This window comes from Elephas maximus, chromosome 3 (assembly GCF_024166365.1).
Source record: "Elephas maximus indicus isolate mEleMax1 chromosome 3, mEleMax1 primary haplotype, whole genome shotgun sequence".
Lineage (NCBI taxonomy): Eukaryota > Metazoa > Chordata > Mammalia > Proboscidea > Elephantidae > Elephas > Elephas maximus.
The window spans coordinates 37999026-38025584 of NC_064821.1; the positions used below are offsets into that span (position 1 = coordinate 37999026).

A 26559-nucleotide genomic window follows, 5' to 3' on the forward strand; every position below is an offset into this window, starting at 1 on the left:
ACACACGGTCACGGTCAGGCTGGCGGCGCCGTTCGAGCGCATCTCACACACACAAAGGGGGGTGCGTGCGCTCCCAGCCCCTCCCCAGTCCCGCTTCACCAGCCCCGCCTGCGCGCGGAATCCCAGCCTCTGGACCCCTCGCGGGAGCTCATCGCGGGGGCCTTTCAGGGGACTCTCCCGGCCCCTGGTGGGGGGGGGGGAAGGTGGCGGCTATTTTTAGAATGAATGGAAGAAAAGGAAAAAAATATATAAAAAGGGATGGAGCCTCGTAGAAGCCACCTGGCTTCCGGGAGGAAACCCTACTAGCCCCAGGCCACGGCAGAAGGTGGGTGGGGGTTCCAGGGCTGGCGGGGCGGGAGAGGGACGGGGTGGCCAGGGTGGTTGGGACGGCGTTCCCCTTTCTGGGGGGCTGGAGGAAGAGAAAAACGTTGGAGCGAGAATAGACCCCGGAGATCGGCGTTGCTCATTTACTAGAGAGAAACTGAGGCTCAGAGAGGGTCCGGACTGGGCCAAGGTCACCGGTGGGGCCGAGCCCTGGCTTCTCGCTCCCCTGCTAACCGTTCTCTAGTGACCCCGACCCCGCGAGCCACGTTATTCTAATTTGGCAGAGTGACCTTCACAATCCTGCTGCCTCCGCCGTTCGTGTCCACAGAGGTCTAGGAACCCGGGGTCCCCGATTCGTGCAGGCGTGGCGGGGGCGTTCCCGGCCCGCCGACGAGGTAGAGAAGTTTCTGTGGTTTGTTTTCGGGCTACCGAGGTTCCACTCCGTCTCTGGGACCTTCCTGCCAGGGCAACGTCACCAATTGCCCCAGCCTCCCCGGTCCGCTGGGCTCCCCAGGCCCTATAGCCGTCTCGGGGTGGGGAGGTTAACTGCTTGTCGGGTTCTCTAACTCCCCACCTGGGAGAGCAGTCCCCAGAGTGTGAGGGGCAGCCGCGTTGTGTATTGCTGAGGCACTGCGCCAGGCCTGGGGCTCCCCTTTTCCGGGCCTCAGTTTCCCGGCCAGTAAAACAAACGCCTTGGTCCAGCCGCCGCGTAGGGTGTCCCCCAGCCCCAGCCCCGCCATCTCTTTGAGTGTGATCTGGAATTTTTTGCCACGCCTTGGGGGTAGTGGGCTGGAGGGAGACACGGAGGGGGATTCCCCCTCTTTTCCTCTCTTTCCAGAGAAGCGCTGCAGGGGAAGTGGGTAGGGCAGCGGGCAACGACTCCCTCCCTCCCTCCCTCGGCGGGTCAGCGCCCCCTCCCCGAGTGGAGACAGTGGCGGGCGGGGCCGGGCGGCCGGGAGGGGGCAGCTCTGCGGCGGCGCGCGCACTCCTCCAGCCCGCACGCCCTTGCCCGCCCGGTGCACTTGGCTTTGCTCTCCCCGCCGGTCCAGCTCCGGCAGCTGCGGCCAGCGACGGTCGGTGAGTGGGCGTCAGGGAAGGGTACTGGGGTCCCAGAAGCGGCGCCCCCCTTCTGTTCGATGGGCGACGGTCTGGGCTTGCCTACTCGGGGGATCCAAAGGAGAGCTGCCAGAGGGAGGGGCACCCCTTACCCCCCACCGAATAGGGAGTCAGCCCCAGACCCCCCACATATCCCAGTAACTGGGGGCTCCGGGTGAGATCTCGAAACATAGGACCCGGTATGGGCAGGGGCTTGAGGACTCTCAGGATGGGCACCATCCTCAGGGGTGAGGGGAGAGCTGGCCCCCCTGGTCCCCCCTTTTCTCCCCTTCCCAGCCTTTCCCCTACATCCCTAGGCCCTTCTCTTCCCACCAGGGCGTATGGGTATTCCCCTCAATGAAGATTGGGAGCGAACCCCCATCCTCTAGGGTGCACTATCTCTTCCCTAAGCTTCAGCCCCTCCCCCCCATCCCCATTGACAGGGAAAGGGGCTGAGGCCCAAAGAGGGTTAGCACTGGCCCAAGGTCACCCAGCCAGGCAGAGACAGAGCCGGGAGTTGCAGCCAGACCCTCTGACTCAGCTGGTGGGGTTCATTCTGGGGTCCTCTCTTTCCAGTGTTTAATGCCTGGAGTGGGATGTGGAGGAGCCTCTATCTGGGGGGCCAGGGATTGGGGGTCTCTTCCCTGTCTCTGAGTCTTTCTGCCCAGCCAGAGGCCCAGACAGGACTGAGCTGAGAAGCCCTCGCCTTCTGCCCTCCTAGGGCTCCAGGGTTTCAGTCTCCCCTCACCTGACCCGCCTCTCCACACCCTCCCTCCAGCCTCATCAGGCTGCCCACCACCCTGCAGGAAATCTCTGGGGGTTCTAGAGCCATGGGGTGGGATGGGGAGGAGCAGGGAGGAGCATCAGAATTGCCACTATGATGCCACCAGCTTGATGGCGACTTTGGACAAGCCCCCTGCCCTCCCAGGACTAGAACTATCTCCAGCCCCCAAGCCATTCAGGGGGTTGCCCCTTCCCGCAACCCCAGACCCTCCAGGAGTCTGGAGGGAGAAGGGGCAGCTGGAACGTTTGTTCACACTGTGTTTCCCCTTCAGCCCCATTCTGGGATCTGGCCAGCCACCCCTTCTTTTCCCTTAGAGGCTGTCCTGTGTCCCCTTCTTCCCCCTCCTCTAGGGTGGTGCCTGGGTCCTGGTGCCCATACAGGACTTCTGGAAGAGGGAGTGAATATAAGGAGGAGCTACAGGCCCTAGGGCAATTGTGGGGGGCTAGAGAATTTGGAGGGCTGAGATTAGAGTAGGTCTCACCAGGGATTATTTTGTCTCCTTCATCCTCCAGTCACTCCATGGGAGAAAGATGTGGCAGTCTGCTCTGTAAAAATTATAGCCTTGGAAACGCTATGGGACAGCTCTACTCTGTCCTCTAGGGTCGCTATGAGTAGAAATCAGCTCCACGACACCTACAACAAGTAGTGCAATGGGGCCCTGATGGCACAGTGGCTAAGAGCTTCAGAGAGCTATGGTTGTTAAGCAAAAGATCGGCGGTTTGAACCCACCAGCCACTCCTTGGAAACTCTATGATGCAGTTCTACTCTGTCCTGTAGGGTCACTATGAGCCGAAATCAACTCGACAGCAACGGGTTTTTTTTTTGGTTAGGTGGTGCAATTCGTTTGCACTCATCTACTAACCTGAAGGTTGCCAGTTCAAATTCATTCAGTAGCACCTCGGAAGAAAGGCCTGGTGATCCGCTTCTGTAAATATTACAGCCAGGAAAGCCTGATGAAGCAGTTCTACTCTACATATGTGGGATAGACATGAGTCGGAATTGACTCAACGGCAAAGCAACAACGAGGGAGAGGACAGGGAACAGCATAGGGAAGGGCAGACAGAAGATGGAGTCCAGTGGCCAGTGCAAGGAGGCAAGGCCACTGGAGAGGGAGCTTTCAGGCTGGTTTGTGGAAGGGGCATGGAGGTATCCACAGGGGCTCACCGAGGCCTCAGAGGGAGGAGACAGGGCCCCATTAGACAGAAGAGGCCACTGATCTTAAGTTTCCTTACCAAGTACCATCTCATCAATGCAAAGTCAGACTGCAAATCTGTTCTGAAGACCCTTGAGGTCTGGGGGCTGTCTACACCCAACCCTCTTGTGGCCCTGCCTTCACCCCATGCCCATGTCTCGTCTTCACAGGTCTCTCCAGCAGGAAAAGAAAGACAACCAGCAGCCCCCCCCCGGCAAGTGGTAACACAGCTGCTCTGAAAGGGGCAGGGTCCTTGGTGGCAGCTCATCGGGGAGACCCCTGCACCCCAGGGTGAGTGACTCCCAAGGTTTTGTGGGGGCTGGGGTGGCCCATGGGCAGAACAGGCCAACCAGGGTGGATTGACTAGAAAATCTAATGATTTAAGGAAATAGTGCCAGCCACTGAAACAATAATAACAATAATAATATGAGGCCATGGTGGTTCTGTGGTAGAATTCTTGCCTCCCATGCAGGAGACCTGGGTTTGATTCCCAGCCAATGCACCTCTGTGCAGCTACCACCCACCCACCCATCAGTGGAGGCTTGCATGTTGCTGTGATGCTGAACAGATTTCTGCAGAGCTTCTAGACTAAGATGAACGAGGAAGAAAGGCCTGGTGATCAACTTCCCAAAATCAGCCAACGAAAACCCTGTGGATCACGGAAGTTTGATCGAAACTGATCATGGGGCTGGCACAGGACTGGCAGCGTTTCATTTCGTTCCTTATGGGGTCACCTTGAGTTGGGGACTAATTTGATGACAGCTAACAACAACAACAATAATAACAACAACAACGATGACTTCACTTTCTAGAGCTCCCAGGGAGTAACTGCCTACCTTATCTGATGGCTGGTGGTGGAGAATTTGCTCAGAGAGGCTGGTTGACCTGCCCAGTGTCACACAGCCAGAGGGGGGTAGATGAAGTGGGTGAGAAGGGTCTCCACCCTGACAGGCTCCTCTCCACCTCCCGGGAGCCTCACTCCATGAAGACAGCTTCCAGGAAGCAGTCGGGTACAGGCAGCTTGCTTGCTGGTTTTTCCCCGGGAATATTGACTGGCATTCGGGGTTGGGGGTGAGCTGGCTGGTGGGGCATGAAATCAGAAGCATGTGGTCCCAGACCTGTGGGGTTGGCCACACATCAGCAAACACATACTAAGCAGCACTGTGTGTCCAGCTCCAGGCTGGGCTCTGGGGACACAATGCGGACCCAAGCAGGCCCAGGTCAGTGGGGTCTCCTGGGATATCACTTAGGAAAGCAATATACTAAGTGCTGGACGGAAAATAAAACCTGGTGATGTGCCTAGGGTGGGGCAGGGTGTGGCTCCTGTAGGTGGGCAGAAAGGCCTCTTTGGGAAAGTAACACATGAGCTGAGCTCTGAAAGAGGAGAAGGAGCCAGTTGGGAGAGCTGGGACAGCATACCCAGCAGAGGGAACAGCCAGTGCACAGGCCCTGAGGCAGGAATGAGGTGGTATGCTTGAGTCAGGAGGCTGGTGTGGCTGGAACAGAATGAGTGGGACAGAGAGAAGGGCGCTGAAGGCAGGGAGGTCAGCAGCTAGAGACCAGGACATGCTGAATCTCAGGGGCCAGCAGATGGGGTAGACTGTAGAGCAAGGAGGAGCCACGGAGGGTGTGTGAGCAGGAGAAGGCTATGGACTGATGTGTGATTTTCAGGAGTCTCTGTCTCTGCCATGGAGAGCAGAGGCTGTCAGGGCAGAAGTGGATGCAGCAGGAAGTCAGGGCAGAAGGCGGGGCAGTATCCAGGGTGGGGGAAGATGTTGGCAGAGCAAGGACTAGTGTGATGGAGAGAAGTGGGCAGATTCTGGGACAGAGCTGGGGACTGAGGAGGAACTCTTTGTGACCAGATTCCTGCACAAGATGAGGAGAGAGCAGGAGGGATCAGTTCTGCTTGAGGGAAATCTGGGGAGGCGTCCTGGAGGAGGTGCTCTTTGAGTTGTCAGGAAGGGTGAATAGGAGTTTGCCAGTGGCCATGGCTGGAACGGTGTCCAGGGTCTAATTGTTCAGAGTGAAGATGCCATGTGGGCCCCACGGGGAGCCCTGAACTCAGAATTTGGGTGATGTGATCAGATTTGTAACAAGGAAAGATTCTCCCGGGCCAGGCTGTCTGGCAGCAGTCTGGCCTGAGGCAGAGAGTCCAGGAAGGCACTTTTGAAATGGTCTGGGTCATGATTAGGACAGCGGCATGAGCATCCATTGAGCACTTGTTGTATGCCAGGCATATTTGTCAGAGATTAGCTCCCTTACCACTGCCCTCCAAGGGGCCTCATCATGCTGCTGAGGAAACTGAGTTACAGACAGACACAGTGCCCTACCCACCACAGCTGCTGTATGAGTCTTCTGTGGCTGCTGTAACAACGTCCCACAAACTGGGTGGCAATAGATAGATAGGTAGGTAGGTAGGTAAGCAGGTTGGTAGGAAGGCAGGCAGATAGGCAGGTAGGTAGGTTGCTTAGTTAGTAGGTGGGCAGGTAGGTAGCTAGATAGATGGATAGCTGCCATCGAGTTGACTCTTACTCATGGTGAACCCATACACAACAGAGCAAAACGTTGCCCGGTCTTGTGTCATTCTCATGATTGCTGGCATGTTCAAGTCCATTGTTGTGGCTACTGTGCCAATCCACCTAACTGTCTCCCTCACCCTTGCTGGCCCTCTACTTCACCAAATGCGATGTCCTCTTCCACCAACTGATCCCTCCTGATGACATGTCCAAAACAAGCAAGTCCAATAAGGTTGTGTTCTGTGATCCATAAGGTTTTCTTTGGCTAATTTTTGGAAGTTGATCGCCAGGCCTCTCTTCCTCGTCGTACTTAATCTAAAAGCTCTGCTGAACCCTGTGCACCATGGGAAAGCCTGCTGGTACTTGAAATACTGGGGGTGCAGCTTCCAGCATTACAGCAACATGCAAGCCACCACAGTATGACATACTGACAGATGGGAGGTGGGGTGGCTTTAACAACCGTTCTGGAGGCTGGCAGTCCGAATTCAGGGTGTCAGCAGGGCCCCGCTCCTTCCAAAGGCTCTAGGGAGGATCCTGCCTTGTCTCTTCCAGCTTCTGGTGGCCCTAGGTGTTCTTGGGCTTGTGGCTGCCTCACTCCAATCTCTGCTCCTTCCTCGCACTGCCGTCTTCCCTCTTTGTGTTTCTGTGTCCTCTCCTCTCGCTGTAAGGACACCCATCACTGGCTTTAAGGCCCACCCTAATCCATGATGATCTCATCTCGAGATCCTTAACTAACTACATATGCAAAGACCTTATTTCCAAATGAGGTCCCATTCTGATGTTCTGGGGGGGGACACAAATTTTGGGGGGACACTCTTCAACCCAGTGTAGCTACAGAGCAGGACTCCATGCTTCGGAGCCAGGTCTTTATCTCAGGGCCTGTGCTGGGCAGCGGCTATGAGGGCGGGGAGGAAGGGCCGCATGAATTGAATTTGTTATCAGTTGCTGTTAAGTCAGTTCCTACTCATGGTGATCCCGTGTGTGAAGAGTAGAATTGCTCCACAGGGTTTTCAAGGCTGGGATCTTTCAGAATCAGATTGCCAGGCCTTTCTGCTGAGGCATCTCTGGGTGGGTTTGAACCACCAACCTCTTAGCTAGTAGCTGAGTACTCAACCATTTGCATCACCCAGGAACTCCTGGAGTGAATTTTGGGAGAGAAATTTAGGAACAGCTCTGGGGTCCTTTGGAATTGGAAGGTCACAGGAGACAGAGAGTTGATGGTGGTCTGAAACCTTCCAGCTTGAGCACGTGAAGGGAGGGGACTCTGGTGTCTGGGGCAGGGGTGCTGCTGCTGCAGCTGAGTGAACAGGACAGTCCAGGGTGGGTCAAATGGTGGGCGTGGCAGGGGCTCTCTCATGGCCTCAGATGCTTTGTGGGGACCCCCTTCCACTCCTACCACCTCCTCCAGGCCAAAGGCTGAGACAGCACTTTTTGGTTGAGGAGGATGGTACCACCCAGGCCAGCCCTTCTTAGCCTCATTTCCTCTGAGAACCCTCTTCAGGATCCTTGTGGATTTATTTATCACCTCAAGGTCTGTCTCACTCACTGGCCTGGGGGATTTTGTGTGTTTTTTTCACTGCATGGTCACCACCTCGGGTTTTTTTATGGTCACCACCTCAGGGTACAGGCCCTGCATACAGGAAGCACTCAATAAATGCTGGCCTTGCATACAGGAGGTGCTCAATAAATGCTGGCAGCATAAAAAAAGCTCTGGATCCCCCCTCAGGAACAATCCCTCTGGGGCAGCTGCCCTAATCTCCCCATGTCTCCCTGCTTGCCCTGTTCCTCTAACAATTCACAAGAGCCCTGAGGAGCTTAACCCTCAGTGGCTTCTCCTCTGCTCAGAATTATCACCTCCCACACAGACCTGGCCACACTTCTTCCAAGACAGATTGTTCGTTCTTTTGGCAGTCCACGGTATATTCAATATTCTTCGCCAACACCACAATTCAAAGGCGTCAACTCTTCTTTGGTCTTCCATATTCATTGTCCAGCTTTCACATGCATATGATGTGATTGAAAATACCATGGCTTGGGTCAGGCACACCTTAGTCTTCAGGGTGACATCTTTGCTCTTCAACACTTTGAAGAGGTCCTTTGCAGCAGATTTACCCAATGCAACGCGTCTTTCGATTTCTTGACTGCTGCTTCCATGGCTGTTGATTTTTGATCCAAGTAAAATGAAATCCTTGACAACTTCAATCTTTTCTCCGTTTATCATGATGTTGCTCATTGGTCCGGCTGTGAGGATTTTGGTTTTATTTTTTTATTTATTTATGTTGAGGTGTAATCCATACTTAAGCCTGTGGTCTTTGATCTTCATTAGTAAGTGCTCCAAGCCCTCTTCACTTTCAGCAAGCAAGGTTGTGTCGTCTGCATAACGCAGGTTGTTAATGAGTCTTCCTCCAATCCTGATGCCCCGTTCTTCTTCATATAGTCCAGCTTCTTGTATTATCTGTTCAGCATACAGATTAAATAGGTATGGTGAAAGAATACAACCCTGACGCACACCTTTCCTGACTTTAAACCAATCATTATCCCCTTGTTCTGTCCGAACAACTGCCTCTTGATCTATGTAAAGGATCCTGATGAGCACAATTAAGTGTTCTGGAATTCCCATTCTTCGCAGGGTTATCCATAGTTTATCACGATCCACACAGTCGAATGCCTTTGCACAGTCAATAAAACACAGGTAAACATCCTTCTGGTATTCTCTGCTTTCAGCCAGGATCCATCTGACATCAGCAAGATATCCCTGGTTCCACGTCCTCTTCTGAAACCGGCCTGAATTTCTGGCAGTTCCCTGTTGATATACTGCTGCAGCCATTTTTTAATGATCTTCAGCAAAATTTTGCTAGAGTGTGATATTAATGATATTGTTCTATAATTTCCACATTTGGTTGGATCACCTTTCTTGGGAATAGGCATAAATATGGTCAGCGGAAAAGAGGAAGACCCTCAACGAGGTGGATTGACACAGTGGCTGCAACAATGAGCTCAACCATAACAACGATTGTAAGGATGGCGCAGGACCGGGGCAGTGTTTCATTCTGTTGTGCATAGGGTCGCTATGAGTCGGAACCGACTCGACAGCACCTAACAACAACAACAACCACCACACAGACCTGAGGCAGGACCACTGCCCACCTCTCTGACTTTGCCTCACCCTGTTTGCCCCCATACTGGTCTCCTATCTCTTTCTTGAATTCACCTTCCCAGGTCCTACCCCAGGACTTTTGCATGGGCAGTTCCCTCACCTGACGCATTGTTCTCCCAGCTCTTCCCATGCCAGCTGCTTGGCTCCTTTTGAAGGTCCCCTCCTCTGAAAGGACTCCCTTCTCCCCTCCCCAAGTCTTCCCATCTTCACTTCCTTTTCTCTCAACTTCATTGTTTCATTGGATCTTTTTCCAATTCTTTCATGTATCTGAAATTCTTAGTGTTTTATGGCTTCACTTGGAGAGGACTGGCCTCTTTGTTGTTGTTAGTAGCTGTTGAGTTGACTCTGATTCACAGTGACCCCATGTGTGCAGTGTAGAACTGTGCTCCACAGGGTTTTCAAGGCTGTGCTCTTTTGGAAGCAGATCTCCCGGCCTTTCTTTGAGGTGTCTCTGGGTGGGTTCAGACTGCCAACCTTTCAGCTAGGAGGTGAATGTATAACTGCTTGTGTCATCCAGGGACTCCTTTGCTAGAAAGTTATCCATGAGGGGCAGGGGTTATATCTGTCTTGGGTACCATTCCCAGTACCAGGCTCAGAGAAGGGGCTCTGTGGATATGTAAATAAGTGAATGAGTTAATGGGTGAATGAGTGAAAACCTCCCCCTCCTCCTGCCATCCCGACACTCACTGGGGGGCCTGGTTGGGCCTCCATCCAGGCATCCAGACGTTGAGCCTGGGTTTGGGGCTCAGATGGGTGGCTTTGGTGGATGAACAGCTAGAGGGGAGGCCAGGTGACCCGGATCCCTCAGCGCCAGTACTCTGAGTGTCTCCCAGGTCTCCTGCATCCAGACCCTTGGCCAATAGATAGTCTCAGGCCCCTGGGGGTGGTACCTCCTGATGGGCCGCCCCCACCTGGCCTGCCTGTGGCCAAAGAGGACACTGGCAGCCTAGGTGGCTCAGGCTGTGAATCACCAGGGCTTTTTGGCAGCTCCCTTCCAGCCAACCACAGGGCCCATTCGAAGTTCTGGCTGGGATGGTGTCTTAGTTATCTAGGGCTGCTATAACAGAAATACCACATGTGGATGGATTTAACAAACAAAAGTTTACTCTCCCACAGTCTAGTAGGCTAGAAGTCCAAATTCAGGGCATCAGCTCCAGGGGAAGGCTTTCTCTGTCAACTGTGGAGGAAGGCCCTTGTCATCAATCTTCCCCTGGACTAGGAGCTTCTCGGCACAGGAACCCTGGGTCCAAAGGATATGCTCTGCTCCTGGTGCTGCTTTCTTGGTGGTATGAGGTCCCCTCCCCCCTGCTCGCTTCTCCTCTTATCTCTTGTAAGATAAAAGGTGGTGCAGGCCACAACCCAGGGGAACTCCTCTTACATTGGATCAGGGAGGCGACCTGAGGGAGCATGTTAACCTTCTAATCTTGTCTCATTAACCACAGGCAGAGATTAGAATTGACAACACATAGGAAAATCACATCAGATGACAAAATGGTAGACAATCATACAATAATGGTAATCATGACCTAGCCAAGTTGACAGATATTTGGGGGGGGGGGACACAATTCAACCCATGACATATGGGGAACCCAGGCAGCCTCCGATCAGAGCCCCACCTCTGTCCAGCCCCCCACCCCCACCCCATCTTCTCCTGAGCAGGGCAGATGGGGACAGTTGCTCAGGGTAGAGGGCTCGAGGGAAGGAGGGCCCTTTCCAGAGGGAGGCTGCGGGTTCAGAAGCTGCAGGGCCTGGGGGGTGGGGGTGGAGGGTCTGTGGCCGAGGCTTCTGTCGATGCTTGGACTTGTGTATTCTTCTTGTTGTTGTTAGCAGCCCCCGCCTCATGGCAACGCCCTGTGTTACAGAGTAGAACTGAGCTCCTTCAGGTTTTCCTGGCTGTAATCTTTACCAAAGCAGAATGCTAGCTAGCCCTTTCTTCTGCAACATTGCTGGCTGGGTTCAAACCACCAACATTTAGGTTATCAGTCGAGCTCAAACCATTCGTGCCACCCAGGCTCCTGGACTTGTGCATTTGGGACCCATATTCAAATAGTGTTAAACATTGCGGTGACCCCATGGTGCAGGCTGGGGTCAGTCCATGGGCAGCTGCTAACAGGATTCCACGGGAGGCATGAGTGACTGGATCACATCTGTCCTTTAGAAGGAGCTCCCTCAAAGCTCCAGGGGGAGGACAGGGTGGCTGGGCCTGGCCTGAGACATGGGGAGGACTGGGAGGGGGAGCAGGAGGGGTGGCCTGCTCCTGGGGCAGGGCTGAGAATATACCGCTTCAGGTCCCCACAGCCCCTCTCCTACTCTCCATGTCTCCTCTAAGTTGATTGCGTGTGCTCAGGCCCCTGTGGACACAGCAGGACCTGGTTGGTCCCCAGATGGCCCAAGGGGCTGGGATGAGGAACAGGTTGGTAGGGAGGGGACAGGGGCCCTGTCTGCTCACCCCAGGCTTAAGCTCTGCCCTGCCCAGCCTGGCTGCCTCCTGCGCCCCTTGGCCCCACTTCCTGCCCAACCATCCCCTCATTCATTTCCTTGGTCCATCCATTCTTCCATCAGTGGGAACAAGACAAGCCAGCAGCCCTGAGGCAGTGAAAGTGATCAGATGAGCCTTACCTGGCCCAAGGCTCTGGCAGGGAAGGAAGCAGATGGGTGTGTGTGTGTGGGGAGGAGGGGAGATGCCCCACCCAGGCTCAGTCTCAGGGCTCTAGGACCCCCTGGGGGGCAAAGCCAGACACCATCACTCCCAGGGGATAGGGGACAAGGTGAGGCTAAGGCAGTGCTTGGCGACCTCCCCTCCCAGGGCTCCCGGGAGGCACTGTTAATGGTGAATAAACGAGCTGCTGAAGGTCACCCTCAGTGACCTCAGTTTTCGGGCCCCTCCAGCCCTGGCAGTCCCAGCTCCCCAGGCTCCCGCTGGCCTACTCTCCTGGCCATGGTGTTGGGGGTCAGGACTGGAGGGCTGAATCTGAATTGGCATCTCTCCCCCTCAGGGAAGGTGGCCTCCAACCCGTCTCCTCCCAACCCCTGGAAGCCCCCAGCCCTGCTCCCGGGCACCCTCGCCTGCCAACATCCACCCTAAAGAAGGGTCCCCCACGCAGAGCAGGCGGCTGAGGAGGTCATTTTGAGGGGATGGTGAATCGCTTTGCAAAGTTGTCCCATAGGATGGTCGAGCAAAGGTTGGGGACCCGATTTGGGGGAGGCGGTGACTAGGGGAACAAGAGGGCCGTTGGAGGCGGGGTCGTTTCGCTAAGGTCCCCTCTGTAGCGCAGGGCAAGAACGCGAGTTCGAGGACTGGCCGCCCTCGGGCGGCGGAGGAGGGGGCAGGGAGGGGCCGAGGTTGACTGGAACGCGGGGTCTTTAAATGCAGGCGGGGCTTTGTGGGGTCGCCAGGGGCGGTGCCAACCCGAGCTCAACCAATCCGCGGCGCCGCCCGCGGCGCACCGCCCCCTTCTCTCCGGGCCCGGCGGGGACTCGCGCCCCCCCCCGCCTCCCCCGGCCCGGCCGGTCGACAGGGCGCCGGGGGATGCGCCCGCGGTCCCCGCCGCCCCCGGGCCGGGCCCCGCTGGGGACCCCCGCGCGCGTGCCCGGCCCGGAGCCCGGCGGCGGGGGGCGGCTCCCGAGCCCCGCGCTCGGCCCGCCCCGGCCCCGACCCCGACCCCGGCCCAGAGGTCCCCGGCTGCTCGGGACCCTGTCCCCGCCAACTTCGTTCGCCCGCCCGGGCAGAGCCCGGCAGGTAAGGGGCGTGGGCGCAGGGGTCCTGGGCCGCTGCCCGTGGCGCCCTGGAAGGGGTCCTGGGCAGGAGAGGGGTGGTCTCCGTCGGGTGGGAACCTAGGGGACAGCGGGGTGTGTGTGGGGACCCTGCTTGAGCGAGTGAGTAAGGACTTGGGGACCTCCCTCAGGATGGGGATATAACTGGGTTCGCTGAGGGGGGCCCTAGCAGTGAGTCTCCAAACTCCACAGAAACGGGGGAGGCGGGGGAACCTCTCAGAATGGGAACAGTGCCAGGACTGACTTGCAGAGAGGGGCGTCCAAGCAGAGACCCGTACCACTGACCTCTTATAGGAGGGTTAGGGGCCCCCTGAAAGGGTAGGGGGTCAGGGGCCCAGTCTCCTAGCTCTCTTGGACCTAAAGAGGCCAGGACCCTTTTCCTAGGCGCAGGCAGCAGGTGTGAGGCCCGGAGATAGGGGTGGGTGGGCAGTAGGGGGACAGGGCTGGCTAATTGTACCCACTGGTAGATTCGTGATGGGTTTGAATGAGGGGGGCAACTGATGCCTCCTGCACCCCCTTTACCCCAGGGCATCAGCTCACAGGGGGGAAGGGAGAGGAGACCTAGTACACCTGGTACCCCTAGACCCGGAGATTGCTGGGGGGTCTCAGGGACCTCCCCCACCCTCCACGGGGACATATGGCCTCGTGGCCACGGCTGGGACCCACAACAGGCCCATACATCCAGGGAAGGGTCCACCACCATGCTGCTTTCCTGGGAGTGAGGGGCTGGGCATTTCACCCAATAGGGGGAGCTGCCTCTGGCACCTAACTGAGGCAGGGAGGAGGAGGAGGAAGCTTTCATCCATCCCATGAGGAAAACACACAGCTATGAAACCTATAGGTGTGTGTCCTGTCGAGCAAATACTTCCACGTGAGAGCCCATGACATTCAGGCATCGACCCTATCAAGTGACATCCCCTTTCAGAGGTGGCATCACTCTCTGCCGGGGTCCCTTTCAGGGCAGCAGCTTCAACTCTTCATGGGTAACAGGGCAAGTGGTCCTGGCTGGACTTCTTCTTCATCCTATATCTTGTGGGGTGGGGAGAAGCCAACTGCCCTGCTCCCACCCTCTCTCTCTTCCAGAGCCCTCTGGGGTCCCTCCCGCCTCTGCCTGGATCTCAGGATTCATGCAAATCTTCGTGCCCTTTTGGGATGAGGTGGAGAGGCGGCTCTACTCAGCCCCTCACTCCAAGTTTCAAGGAATGGAGGTCTGGTGCCCCAGAAACTTGAGGCAATTTTGGCAGTTCCAAACAAACAAAACCCAAATCAGTTGCCTTCCAGTCAGTTCAGACTCAAGGTAACCCGATGTGTGTCATAGTAGAACTGTACTCCACAGGCTTTTCAAAGGCTGATTTTTTGGAAGTAGATTGCCAGGCCTTTCTTTCTCATTGCCTCTGGGTAGATTCAAACCACCAATCTCTCAGTTAGTAGCTGAGCATTTAATCATTTGGGCCACCCAGGGACTCTTTCGGCAGTTCCAGAGACACTCAAAACCAAACACAGCGCCACCCACTTAACCTTTTGGAAAAACACCCCCTTCTTGGGTACCCAAACCTTGGCTGTGATTTCAGAGGGACTCCTGGGGCTCTTGGGATCCCTGAGGGTCTTAGGAACCCCAGCTTTAGGCCCAGGATGCAGTGGGGAGGGGGAGGGAGTCCCCTTGTCCCCAGGGCCCTCTGGTCTCTCCCAGCCTTTAGCTGTTGTTTTTCCTGTGGGGCCTCTGACAGGTCCTTCTGGGGCCCTGGCTCACGTCATATGCATTCAGGTTGTGTGCACCCCTCTGCCCTCTCAGAAGCCACCGGCCGGCCTCCCCCCTTCTCACTCTCTCCCTGTCCTGGACATGGCCAGTGGGCAGGGAGGAACATGGCAGACACTCGACAGCTGCATTTGGCCCATGCGTCTGCCAGCTGAGTCACCCCAAATTGCATCCTCATCTGCGTATTTCGGAAGGTCATCTGCAACAGCCCTTAGCCCCCCTTCTCCCTGGTCCTGTCTGCCAAGCCATCTGCCTCTCCTGCCTGCACACCCCCAGCACTGGGCAGGGACCTTTGTGTCTTCTGTTGGGGGGGGTGGGTGGGCATAGTAGAAAGGGTTCCTGGGTGGGGGTCAGGGTGTAAGACAGACGAGGTCACTCAGCCATGGAAAGAACATCTTGTGCTCCTACTGTGTACCAGCACAGTGTCTGAGGACACACTGAATGAGACAGATAATGCAGAGGGGACACTGGACAAAAGCACAGGCGGTCCTGTTATGTGGGAGGTGTCCCCAGTCAAGGCCAACCCTCATCTGCTGGTCAGTGCACCTCCTCTAGCATGTTCTTCATTGACGGTTCCCAAATCCATTGCCCCCGGGGTGTGCTTTTAGGGTTTCAAGTGGTGTCCTGGTCTGTGCCCACAGCCATCATATCCCCCCTGTCCTTTTCCAAGAGGGCAACACTTAGCCCACCACCTGCCCTGCCTGGCTTGTTAGGAGAATTCCGGAATTTTTCCTGTAAAGGGACAATGGGACCTTTGGCAAGTCCCTTCACCCTGTTGGGCCTCAGTTTTCCTGTCTATAAAGGTGAGAGATCCTAGGACCCCCCCCCCCCACTTAGGGGCGTCATGAGGATTACAGAGAAAATTTGTATAAAGAACTGAGCCTGGCACATGGTAAACCAAACCAATTGCCATTGAGTTGACCCCAACTCATGGTGACCCCATGTGTGTCAGAGTAGAGCCATAGGGTTTTCAGTGGCTAATTTTTTAGAAGTAGATCACCAGGCCTTTCTTCTAAGGCTCCTCTGGGTAGATTCAAACTTCCAACCTTTCTGTGAGCCGTCAAACACGTTAACTGTTTGCACCACTCAGGGACTGGCATGTAGTATGTGTTCAGTAAACATCTGGGTGGCAGCTGGTGGTGCGTGTGAGGGTGGGAGATGGTGGGCTGGTGGGGGGGCTGTTGGGCATGGTGGGGAAGGGTCTGGCAAGTCAGGTTTCAGGGAGGTGGGACTCCAGGCATCGGTGGGAGGGTGTTCCAGGCAGAGGGAACAGCACATGCAAAGTCCCTGAGACGGGTCTGAGCTTGCTGGTTCTGGCATGCTGATGGGGGTGAGTCTGGGGAGAGTGAGAGGATGAGGTGGGTGGAAGGCAGACTGCAGTGGGCCTCTTGACCACCAGGAGGAGTTTGGCTTTTGCTTGATGGTGCTGGGGACCCATGAAAGGATTTTGAGCAGGGGAGGCTGACTTAGGTTTCTCCAGGATGGCAAAGTCGTGTGCTGAGTGCTCTGGGTATACCACATGGAAGTTTCTGTGTTTGAGCCCCATGGCTTCTGAGCCATAGAAAGTTCTTGAGTTTTGGCAATGGTCTCTGCCCCTGTAGTCAGTTGACGAGACCCTGAGTAGCCTCTGGGTGTAACGTGTCCCTCTGTGACCCCGCAGGTCAGCGCGGGAGCCCAGCCACTGCGCCATGCCGGGCCCCGGGCGGCCTGCAACGAGCCCAACACCTGCCCCCAGATAGTCATGAACAGCCATAGCCACAATGGCAGTGTGGGGCAGCCGCTAGGCAGCGGGCCAGGGGCCCTGGGCCGCGACCCTGCAGACCCCGAGGCTGGCCGTGCCCCCCAGCCCCTGCACAGCCCAGGCCTGCAGGTGGTCGTGGCCAAGAGTGAGCCAGCCCGGCCCTCACCCGGCAGCCCCCGGGGACAGCTCCAGGATGAGGACGAGGAGGAAGACAAGGACGAGGAGGATGAGGCAGGCAGGCGGGGGCGCTCAGGGAAGCCCCTGAATGTAGGCCACCGCCTGGGCCATCGGCGGGCCCTCTTTGAGAAGCGGAAGCGCCTCAGCGACTACGCACTCATCTTTGGCATGTTCGGCATCGTTGTCATGGTGACGGAAACGGAGCTGTCCTGGGGGGTCTACACCAAGGTAGGCACAGCCCAATCCCCTCTCTGTGTCCCAGTGTGCCTCAAGGATGCCCTGCAGGCCTGCCTGACTGCCCTGCAGCCCCCTGGACCCAGGGTTGGGGTCCCCAGTGGCCTAGTGAGAGAGCCAGGTGGGGTGCCGTGGGACCGTGGATAGGAGTCCTGAACTCCCACCAGGCCACCTCCTGGGGCAGCAAGGAGGCTGTGATGGGGAGGGATGCCCCAGCCTTTCCCTTTGCCCTGAAGGAGGGGCTCCCCCCAGGACAGATTGGCCTGGGGTAGGTGCAAGACAGGGGCTCTGGAAGGCAGGGGGCAGGGGAAGACCTTCCACCCCTTCCAAGGACATTTGGGCCTAGGGTTGGAGCCAGGAGGATGGAGAGATCAGGACCAAGTCAGCCTTATAAACTGTGGCATGCTGGATCTTCATGAGGTACTTAGGAAGTACTGAGGCCACAGGAGACCAGGCCTTACAAACTGTGAAGTGCCAGGCCTGCAGGAGGTTAGGCCTTGTAAACTTTGAAGTGCCACAGAGCTGCAGGAGTCCAGGCTGTACAAACTGTGAAGTCCTGAACCCATAGAGGCTAGGCTGTGTAAACTGGGGAGTACTGGTCCTGTAGGAGGCCAGGCCATATAAACTGGGAAGTGCTAAGTTCACAGCAGGCCAGGCCTTATAAGCTGTGATGTGTCAGGGGCGCAGTGAGGCCAGGCCTTATACACTGTGGAGTGCAGTCTCCCTTGCCATCCACCCAGCCCCAAGGAGTAAGGACACAGTATTGCTCCCTAGCTCCCTCCACGTGCCTGTCGGCCGAGCTCTTTCCACTCCGAGGCCCTGGGATGCAGGAATTAGCATTCCTCCTCATCCCCCTTCACTTCGCAGGGGAAGAAGTCGGGGCTCAGTGTTGGGGGGACCCCCAGCATGGAGGGGGCGCTGTGACCCCAGCTTGTTTGGGTGACTTGGTGCCCCTTCCCTGACAGCCGGGTGAGCAGGGGCAGAGGGCTACCCACCCCATCCAGCATCTGTCCATCTGTCCATCTCCTCTCTCTGCCCAGGAGTCCCTGTACTCGTTTGCACTGAAATGCCTCATCAGCTTCTCCACCGTCATCCTACTGGGCCTTGTCATCCTGTACCATGCCCGCGAAATCCAGGTCAGTACTGAGGGGCAGGACCCAGTGCCCCCAGACCCCTACGGCTCAGCCCCCAAAACACGAAACAGCCAATCCTCCCTCACGAAGACACAATTTGGGTCCCTCTAAATTTCCTTGGGGAATCCCTGGGTGGTACAAATGGTTAAGCGATTGACTACTAGCTGAGAGGTTGACAGTTTGAATCTACCCAGTGGAGGCTCGGAAGAAAGGCCTGGTGATCTGCTTCTGAAAGGGCACAGCCTCAAAAACCCTCTGGAGTACACAATTCTGCTGTGCACACATGGGGTTGCCACGAGCTGGAATCGACTCGACAGCAATTAAGAACAAGTTTGCTTGGGATGCATGTCTGTGTTTTAATTTTCACTGATTATTTAAAGAAGAGAACAGCTAGTGGGAGAGCCCCAAGCTTGAGCCCGCTCACCTGGCCAGCAGTAGACTTTGCTTAGTTTTGACACACCTGGGCCCCTTGGGGGGACACACAGCAGTCGTTTTAAAAACCCCAGGGTCTTCTGAGGCTTTGCAGCTGTGAAAACCAGTCTGTAGCAGCCAGCTTCCTCTTCACGTTTGATCAGACCCCGTGGTTTGAAGGGTTTGGTGCACACCAGGGAGTTTGTCCTGCTGTTTTGGGGGTTAATGGAAGTCAAGTCGGGCTGCAGGGAAATGTCAGCTCAGGTTGTGCCCACTGTGAGCAAGATGTCACCGAGCTCCAGCTCGGGGATGGGGAGGTCGCGGGGTGTCAGAGCTGGCTCCTGACCTCTGGCCTCTGGCCGCTGACCTTGAGGAACAGCAGTCTGGTGGGAGATAGGATGTAAGAAAGCTGGGTCTGGGGGCTGTACCCTGTGCAGACGTCTGTAGGGCTAACAGAGGCCTGACACGCAGGAGGGGACCATGGGTCTGGGTGGGAGGGAGCAGCGACCATGAGCTAGAAGGCATGGTCGCTGTTTTAAAGGGATGGCTGCTGTACAAAGCAGCCTGGTGGCTCCTCAGCCGATTAAGCACTGAGTTACCATATGGCCCCAGCAATTCCACTCCTGGCTATCAACCCAAAAGAACGAAAAACATAGGTCCACATAGAAAACTGTACACACCTGTTCATCACAGCACTGTTCACAGTAGTCATGAAGTGGAAAGAACCCAAGTGTCCATCAACGGATGGATGGATAAACACAACGGGGTCCGTCCACACCAGGGAATATCCCTCAGCTGCGTAATACCATGAGAAAAACCAAAAAAAAAACAAAACAGTTGCTGTAGGTCAATCCCAAGCTTTTCTTGGGTTCCTTGACTGCCTTTATGTGCATCTTCACCGGCTGTACCAGTCCCAGCGTGGCCTAAATGGTTAAGCACTCGACTACTAACCAAAAGGTTGGGGGTTTGAATCTATTCAGAGGTGCCTTGAAAGAAAGACCTGATAATCCACTTCCCCAAACCCCATGAGCAGCCCCACACCGAGCACATGGGGTTACCATGAGTCAGAACTGACTCAGCCGCAGCCAGATTTTTTGGTCGTCACATGGTGTCTTCTTCCCCCTGCGTGTGACTCTGTTTCCGCCTCTGTTCTCCATGTTTCTAAGATACCACTCAGAAGGGATTAGGACCCACTGTACTCAGTATGGACCCCTGGTGGCACAGTGGTTAGGAGCTTGGCTGCTAACCAAAAGGTTGGAAGTTTGAATCCACCAGCCAGCCGCTCCTTGGAAACCCTGTGGGACAGTTTTACTCTGTCCTATAGGGTCACTATGAGTCAGAATCAACTCAACAGCAACGAGTTTTGGTTTTTCAGGTACTCAGTATGACCTTGTTAAATTAAGGGCTAACATCTTCAGAGAAAGACCGTATTTCCAAACAAGGTCACGTTCGTAGGTACGGGGGTTAGGACTTCAACATATATTTTGGGGTATATAATTCAATCCATAACGAACAAACCACCAAAAGGAGTGAAGCACTGATACATGCTACAGTGAACCTGGAAAACATGCTTGGTGAGAGAAGCCAGACACAAAAAGCTACATATTGTGTGATTCCATTATATGAAATTCCCAGAACAGGCAAATCTATAAAGACAGGAAGTAGATTAGTGGTTGCCTAGGGCTTGGTGTGCTCAGCTGATAGCCAAAAGGTTGGCAGTTCAAACCCACAGGTGGCTCCGTGGGAGAACAGACATGGCGATCTGCTTCTGTAAAGCTTCCCCCTAGGAAACTCTATGGGGCAGTTCCACTCTGTCATATAGGGCCACTATGAGTCAGATTTGACGGGACGGCACCTACCAACAAGAACAGGGCTTGGGGAAGGGGAAAACAGGAGTGACTTCTAATGGGTACAGGGGTTCTGTTTGGGGTGATGAGAATGTTCTGGAACTAGATAGAGATGATGGTTGCACAATATTGTGAATGGACTAAACGCCATGAATTGTTTACTTTAAATGGGCGAACTGTATGTTAAGTGAATTATATCTCAATAATCCTATCTATAAAAGCACCAGTCCTTCCGAGGACCTAGAAAGCCCCCTCTAGGGAAGATGTACGAGCCCCTCAGCCTTTCTGAGCATCAGGACCCTGAACTACGGTAGGTGAGTGAAGCACTTCATGCAGGCACAAAATATCAGGGTGTGCCAAGAACTCAGTTATCAAGATAATTAATACTATCTAAACGTGATATTTTAATAAATTGAAACAAATGCCAAAATATCCAGAGTGAGCCAAATACCAACATTTTAAATAAAGACAGCATCAAATTCTTGATTCTCCCTTTTGCCACAGCCTCTTACATGTCTGGTTCAGGCACTGTTACTGATAAATATGATTTCTCCTGATACCTCACTTGCTTTGCCCTAGTCCCCGCCCCGGACACCTCTGGGGCCCCTATCAAGACCCAAGGGGAGTAGGGACCCCCAGCAGGCTGCACGTGTTCAGACCACACAGATGCGTGGGCAGAACTTGCCTCTATAATGAACGGCTGTCATGACATTTTTCACTCTCCGTTTCCCCCTCCCCCATCCTGTGGTAACCACTAATCTTCTTTTGTAGTCACGACATTTTAAGAAAGTGCTTTTTTCTCCCCTTTTTTCTTATTTTAGAATTTCTTTATTATTAATCATTTAAAAATGACACATGAAAACGAAAAAATTGATAAATATGCCTTAGTCCCTAGGTGGTACAAACAGTTAAGCACTCGACTACTAGCCCAAAGGTTGGCGGTTCGAATCCACCCAGAGGTCCCTTGAAAGAAAAGTCTGGAGATGCGCTTCGGAAAGGTCACAACCTTGAAAAATCCTACAGAGCAGTTCTGCTCTGCACACACGAGATGGCCATGAGTCGGAGTCGACTCAACGGCATCTTCAACAACAACAACATCACACACACATTCAGGCAGAATGGAAAAGTCCAATGAAAGCAGTAAATATTCCCTGAGTTCTGCACCAGGAAGGAATAATCACTTTGGGGAGGGGATATTGTCTCAGGCATCTTCCAGTATGCATATTTCAGAGGTCCCACCCGGGCCTCAGTTTACCCTGCCCAGTGGGTTTTTTTAAATTATGGTTAAAATTCACATAACAAAATTAACCATTTTAAAGTCTGCATACAGCTCAGTGGCATTTAATATATTCAGTGTTGTGCAACCACCACCAATATCTAGTTCCAGAACATTCTCATCACCCCAAAAGGAAACCCTGTACCCATTAACAGTCACTCCTCATTTCCCCTCCCTGTGGTGGAGTTGGCCCCTGGCTCACGGGGACCCCACGCACAGCAGAACGAAATGTTGCCCAGTCCCGCACCATCCCCGTGATCGGCTACAGACCAGACTGCGGTGACCCACAGGGTTTTCACTGGCTGATTTTTGGAAATCGATCACCAGGCCTTCCTTCTTAGCCCACCTTAGTCTGAAAGCTCCACTGAAACCTGTTCAGCATCATAGCGACACACAGTGACAGAATGGTGGTGGCTCTGCATTGAGGTACACTGGCTAGGAATCGAACCCAGGTTTCCAGCATGGAAGGTGAGAATTCTGCCTCTATACCACCACTGGCCCTCTTCCCAAGCCCTAGGCAACGACTAATCTACTTTGTGTCTCGTTGCATTTGCCTATTCTAAAAAAAAAAAAAAAAAAAATTTTTTTATTATTCTAGGTATGTCATATAAGTGGTATCAGACAATATTTGCCTTTTTTGTGTCTGGTTTCTTTCACTGAGCATACTGTTTCCGAGTTTCATCCGCGTGGTATCATGTATCTATCAGGACTTCATTTCTCTTTATGGATGAACACTATTCCAGTGTGTGGATGAACCACTTTGTGTTTATCCATTCATCCATTGGTTGGTGCTTGGTTGTTTCCACCTTTTGGCTGGTGTGAACGGTGCTCCTGTAAACATATGTGTACGAGCCTTTGCGTGGATGCATGTTTTCATTTCTCTTGGGCATAAACCCAGGAGGAGAATTGCTGGGTCACATGGTGGCTCTGTGTTTAACCATTTGAGGACACCTCACCCAGTGCTTTTAAGTTTGAGTTGTAGCTGATGTTGAGAACTAGGGAATTTCACATCCAAGACCCTGTTTCTGATTTCTCTTGTAAAGGCTGAGCTTTTTAATTATCTAGTGTTATCAGGTGTCTTAGTTACCTAGTGCTGCTACAACAGAAATACCACAAGTGGGTGGCTGGTGTTAACAAATAGAAATGTATTTTCTCACAGCTCAGGAGCCAGAAGTCTGAATTCAGGGCACCAGCTCTAGGGGAAGGCTTTCTCTGTTGGCTCTGGCGGAAGGTCCTAGTCTCTTTTCAGCTTCTCTTCCTAGGTGCCTTGGCAATCTCCACACGGCACTTATCTTTCCCTGGTTTGTGCTTGCTTGTCTCTGTGCCTAATCTGCTCCTTTTATATCTCAAAAGTTAGGGTTAGGACATACCCTACCCTGATCCGGCTTAATTAACATAACAAATAAAACCTAATTCCAAATGGGATTGCAGTTACATTCACAGGTATTGTTGTTTTTGTTAGTCGCTGTTGAGTCGATGCCAAAGCCTGGCGACCCCATGTGTGCAGAGTAGAGCTGTTTCATAGGGTTTTCAAGGCTATGACCTTTCAGAAGCTGATTGCCAAGCCTGTCTTCTGAGGCATCTCTGGGTAGGTTTGAATCTCCAACCTTTTAGTGAGCACCTGAGTGCTTAACTGTTTGCACCACCCAGGGACTCCCCACAGGTATAGAGGTTAGGATTTACAACACCTATTTTGGGGGGACAAATGTTCAACCCATTACAGGGGAGCTTGAGGCTGTGGCTATTGTGAATAGTGCCGCAGTGAACACACATGCACATGTTTCTGTGTGAATGCATGTTTTCATTTCTCTTGGGCACATACCCAGGAGCGGAATTGCTGGGTCCCATGGTGCCTCTTTGTTTAATGGTGTGAGGACAATCCAATGAATGCATTTAAGTTTGAATTGTGGCCGATGTTGAGAACTAGGGAGTTTCCCATATGAGACTCCTCTTGCAAAAGCTAGGCTGGGAGGGATTTGGGCTACTGTCACGCTCTGAGGGCAGCAGGGCTGAGACCCACCTGCCACCTGCCCGGCCCCTGCAGCTGTTCATGGTGGACAACGGGGCAGACGACTGGCGCATCGCGATGACATACGAGCGAGTGCTGCTCATCTCTCTGGAGCTGGTGGTGTGCGCTGTACACCCAGTGCCCGGGCACTACCGCTTCACATGGACAGCACGGCTGGCCTTCACGTACGCGCCGTCAGAGGCTGAGGCGGACGTGGACGTGCTGCTGTCCATCCCCATGTTCCTGCGCCTCTACCTGCTGGGCCGCGTCATGCTGCTGCATAGCAAGATCTTCACGGACGCCTCCAGCCGCAGCATCGGCGCACTCAACAAAGTCACCTTCAACACACGCTTTGTCATGAAGACGCTCATGACCATCTGCCCTGGCACCGTGCTGCTCGTCTTCAGCATCTCGTCCTGGATCGTCGCCGCCTGGACTGTGCGCGTCTGCGAGAGGTGTGCCACCACAGGCCCTGGGGACCTCTTGTGACCCTGTGTCCAGCCCATGGCCTTGGGGACATGGAGCTTCCTGGCCACTACATTGTCTCCCTGACCCGGGGCCCCCGGGGACTCGTGTGCAGCCTTGACCTCAGGGACCCTGGACTGGGGCTCCCTGGCTGGGGCTTTGTCTCCCTGACTCCAGGACCTTCTGGGACCCGTGCAACCAGCCCATGACCTTGGGAACCCTGGGGCCATTACTTCCATGTGTCTGGCTCCCATGACCTCTGTGATTCTGGGACTCCTTGGCCATCATTCCATCACCCTGACCCTAGGACTCCAGTGACCCTTGTGTCCAACCATGACCTCAGGGAATCTGGGGCCAGTACTCTGCCTTCCTGACCCCAGGACCCATGTGACCCCCTGCCTAGCTCATGACCTCAGGGACCCTGGGGTAACCTTAACCATTGTTTCTATCTCCCTGACCCACAACTGTCTGTGACCCCTGCCTAACCTATGACCTTTGAGACCTGGGACTCCCAACCATTGTTGCCATGTCCCTGACCCCAAGACCCCCTGTGACTCCCCCACCCAGTCCATGACCTCGGTGACCCTGTGCTGGGGCTCCCCAGGCTATCACTTCCATGTCCCCGACCCTATGACCCCTGTGACCCCCATGCCTAGCCCATGACCTTGGTGATCCTGGGGCCATCGCTTCCATTCCCCTGGGCCTTGAGCCCTGTGTCCCTGGCCACCCCCACCCCTACCCCTGGCCTACCCCCCTGTGGCACCCCAGTCCTTCCTCGCCCACCCCTGGGATCTCATGCCCCTCCTCCTGTGGCCCCTCCATTTTGGGGAGAACCCCTGACCTCTGGCCTGGGCAGCAGCAGAAACAGGGACACGCCCCACATGTAACCTGCTCTCCTTCTCCCCTGCCCGCCACGGACATAGGGAAAACATGTGAGTCCCACCTCAGCCATGCGCAGAGCCACCACCACCGCCCACCTGCCTGCCAGGAATTTAAGATTAGCTGCCGCAGCGGAGGACAGGAACAGAAGGCAGGGCTGGGCCAGGAGCTACCGAGGCTGGGGCCTGAAGGGGACCCCCAGCACGTTGGGCCCAGGTCTGGGCTCTTGGCCTGGATAGCAGAAGGCAGGCCACCTTGGGTGCTGTGTATCCCACTGAGCTTCAAAGGGAGACGGGGGGGAGGAGGACGGAGTTGGCCTTTCCAGGAGGGCTTATGGCTTTGTTGGGGCAGCTGACTCCAGGATTTGGGGTCTCCTCCCGCAAATGAGAAGGGTCAAGAGTGAATAAGACTGGCCAGCCTTCGGGACTCCTTGGAGTTGGTTCTGGGCAGACCCAGCTTACAGAGTAGGAAACTGAGGCTTGGAGAGAGAAGCAAGGTACCATCCCCGAGAGTTTATTCAGAGACCCCAAGGACTTCAGGAGAGGCAGGGGCCCAGCTGGCCTCACAGGGTGCAGGGGCGGCTCGTGGGGAGAGGGTCTCACTTGGGAAGGGCCTGAGGCAGGTGGTGCTGGGACTGAGGTTCCTGGGGGTCCCTGGGCTGGACCAGCCCCAGCCCCAGCCCCCCTGCAACTCCTGCTGCAAGCTCTTCCTGCCGTCTGATGTTGGGCTCACAGGCAGAGGACCTGACTCCTCCTGGGATCAAGGTGTAGGGCCTGGGAGTCACACAGGGTCTCCTTGGACCCCTGGGTGTGCCCACCACCCTCCTGTCAGGACAGGTCGGGATTGGGGTCCCGCTTGTAGGGCATCACTGTGGTTCCAGGCCAGGCCATTGCTTTGGTGGGCACAAGCAGGGATGGCGGGCAGCCAGTCCTAAATTCTGAGCCCCACGATGCTTAAAGCCCCACCTATCTCTCTCCACCCCTGCGGGTCTTGTCCCACGTCACCCCTGCCTCCTGCATGTCCCCCTCCTGCCCCTAGGCAGCACCCACCAGAGCTCCAACCTGCCTTGGATGCCTTTTTATGAAACAGTGTTCAGCCCGTGTCTGCCACTCAGCAAGCAGCCCATAAGCCCAGGCTGGGGGGCTAGTAATGACATTTGACTCCCCCAGAGGTGGGGATCCCCTCAAATAGCAGACCTGTGGGGGGCTTCCACCCCCATTGGGGCTGGCAGTCTCTGCCCCATCTTGAGCCCCTGGCCCCAGCCTGGCCTCTGGGGCCATAGATGTAGCTATCACCTGCTCTGCCAGTGCGACTTTCTCCCCTCCAACTTCCCGTGCCTCTTCTGTGTCCCCCACCATTGGTCTCTAACGCTGACCCCTCAAACGTGGTCCCTGCTAGCCAAGGAGTCACACACTCCCTGATGTCCCCCAGCCAGACTCACTAGCCTCCCTGGACAACTGCCTAAGGGCCTTTATGGGCTGGGGGGAAGGCTGGAGCAGACCCTCTAGCCACTCCCAGAACTGATTTAGACCTGGCGGGTCCCAAAAGGCCAGTCTAGGCCCCTCTGTGGTCAGAAGGAAGTCATTTCCCCTCGAGGCTTTGGGGCCTTGCTACCTTGATCCCAAAAAGGGAGCCCTGGGTCTCTCTCGGTGCCAGGGGACCTGCCCCCCCCATCCAACTCTCAGGCTGGGGTTGGGGCACTGGGGGTGCCATGCATCCTGGCTTCCCTCCTTCCCCAAGTCCTGGACATGATCCTCCAGCCTATGCCTCCCCATGTCCTCCTCCATCCT

At 55.1% G+C, this 26559-nt stretch overlaps 1 protein-coding gene across 5 annotated transcripts in view; it reads left to right on the forward strand.

Annotated features, from left to right (window-relative positions):
• KCNN1 (potassium calcium-activated channel subfamily N member 1) overlaps nt 1-26559 on the forward strand; it is a 45908-nt gene that overhangs the window by 10129 nt on the left and 9220 nt on the right. For 2 of the 5 annotated variants that reach the window (XR_007516495.1, XM_049877396.1), the window contains exons 1-4: nt 12723-12807; nt 16259-16744; nt 17791-17886; nt 23462-23880. Coding sequence is in view for 4 of the 5 variants with exons in the window: in XM_049877396.1 (XP_049733353.1) it covers nt 16340-16744; nt 17791-17886; nt 23462-23880 (920 nt within the window). In the remaining variant the exon portion in view is untranslated. Of the gene's footprint in view, nt 1-1324; nt 1402-3565; nt 3687-12722; nt 12808-16222; nt 16745-17790; nt 17887-23461; nt 23881-26559 lie in introns of those variants that run through there. The other 3 variants (XM_049877397.1, XM_049877398.1, XM_049877399.1) reach the window with 3 other exon arrangements.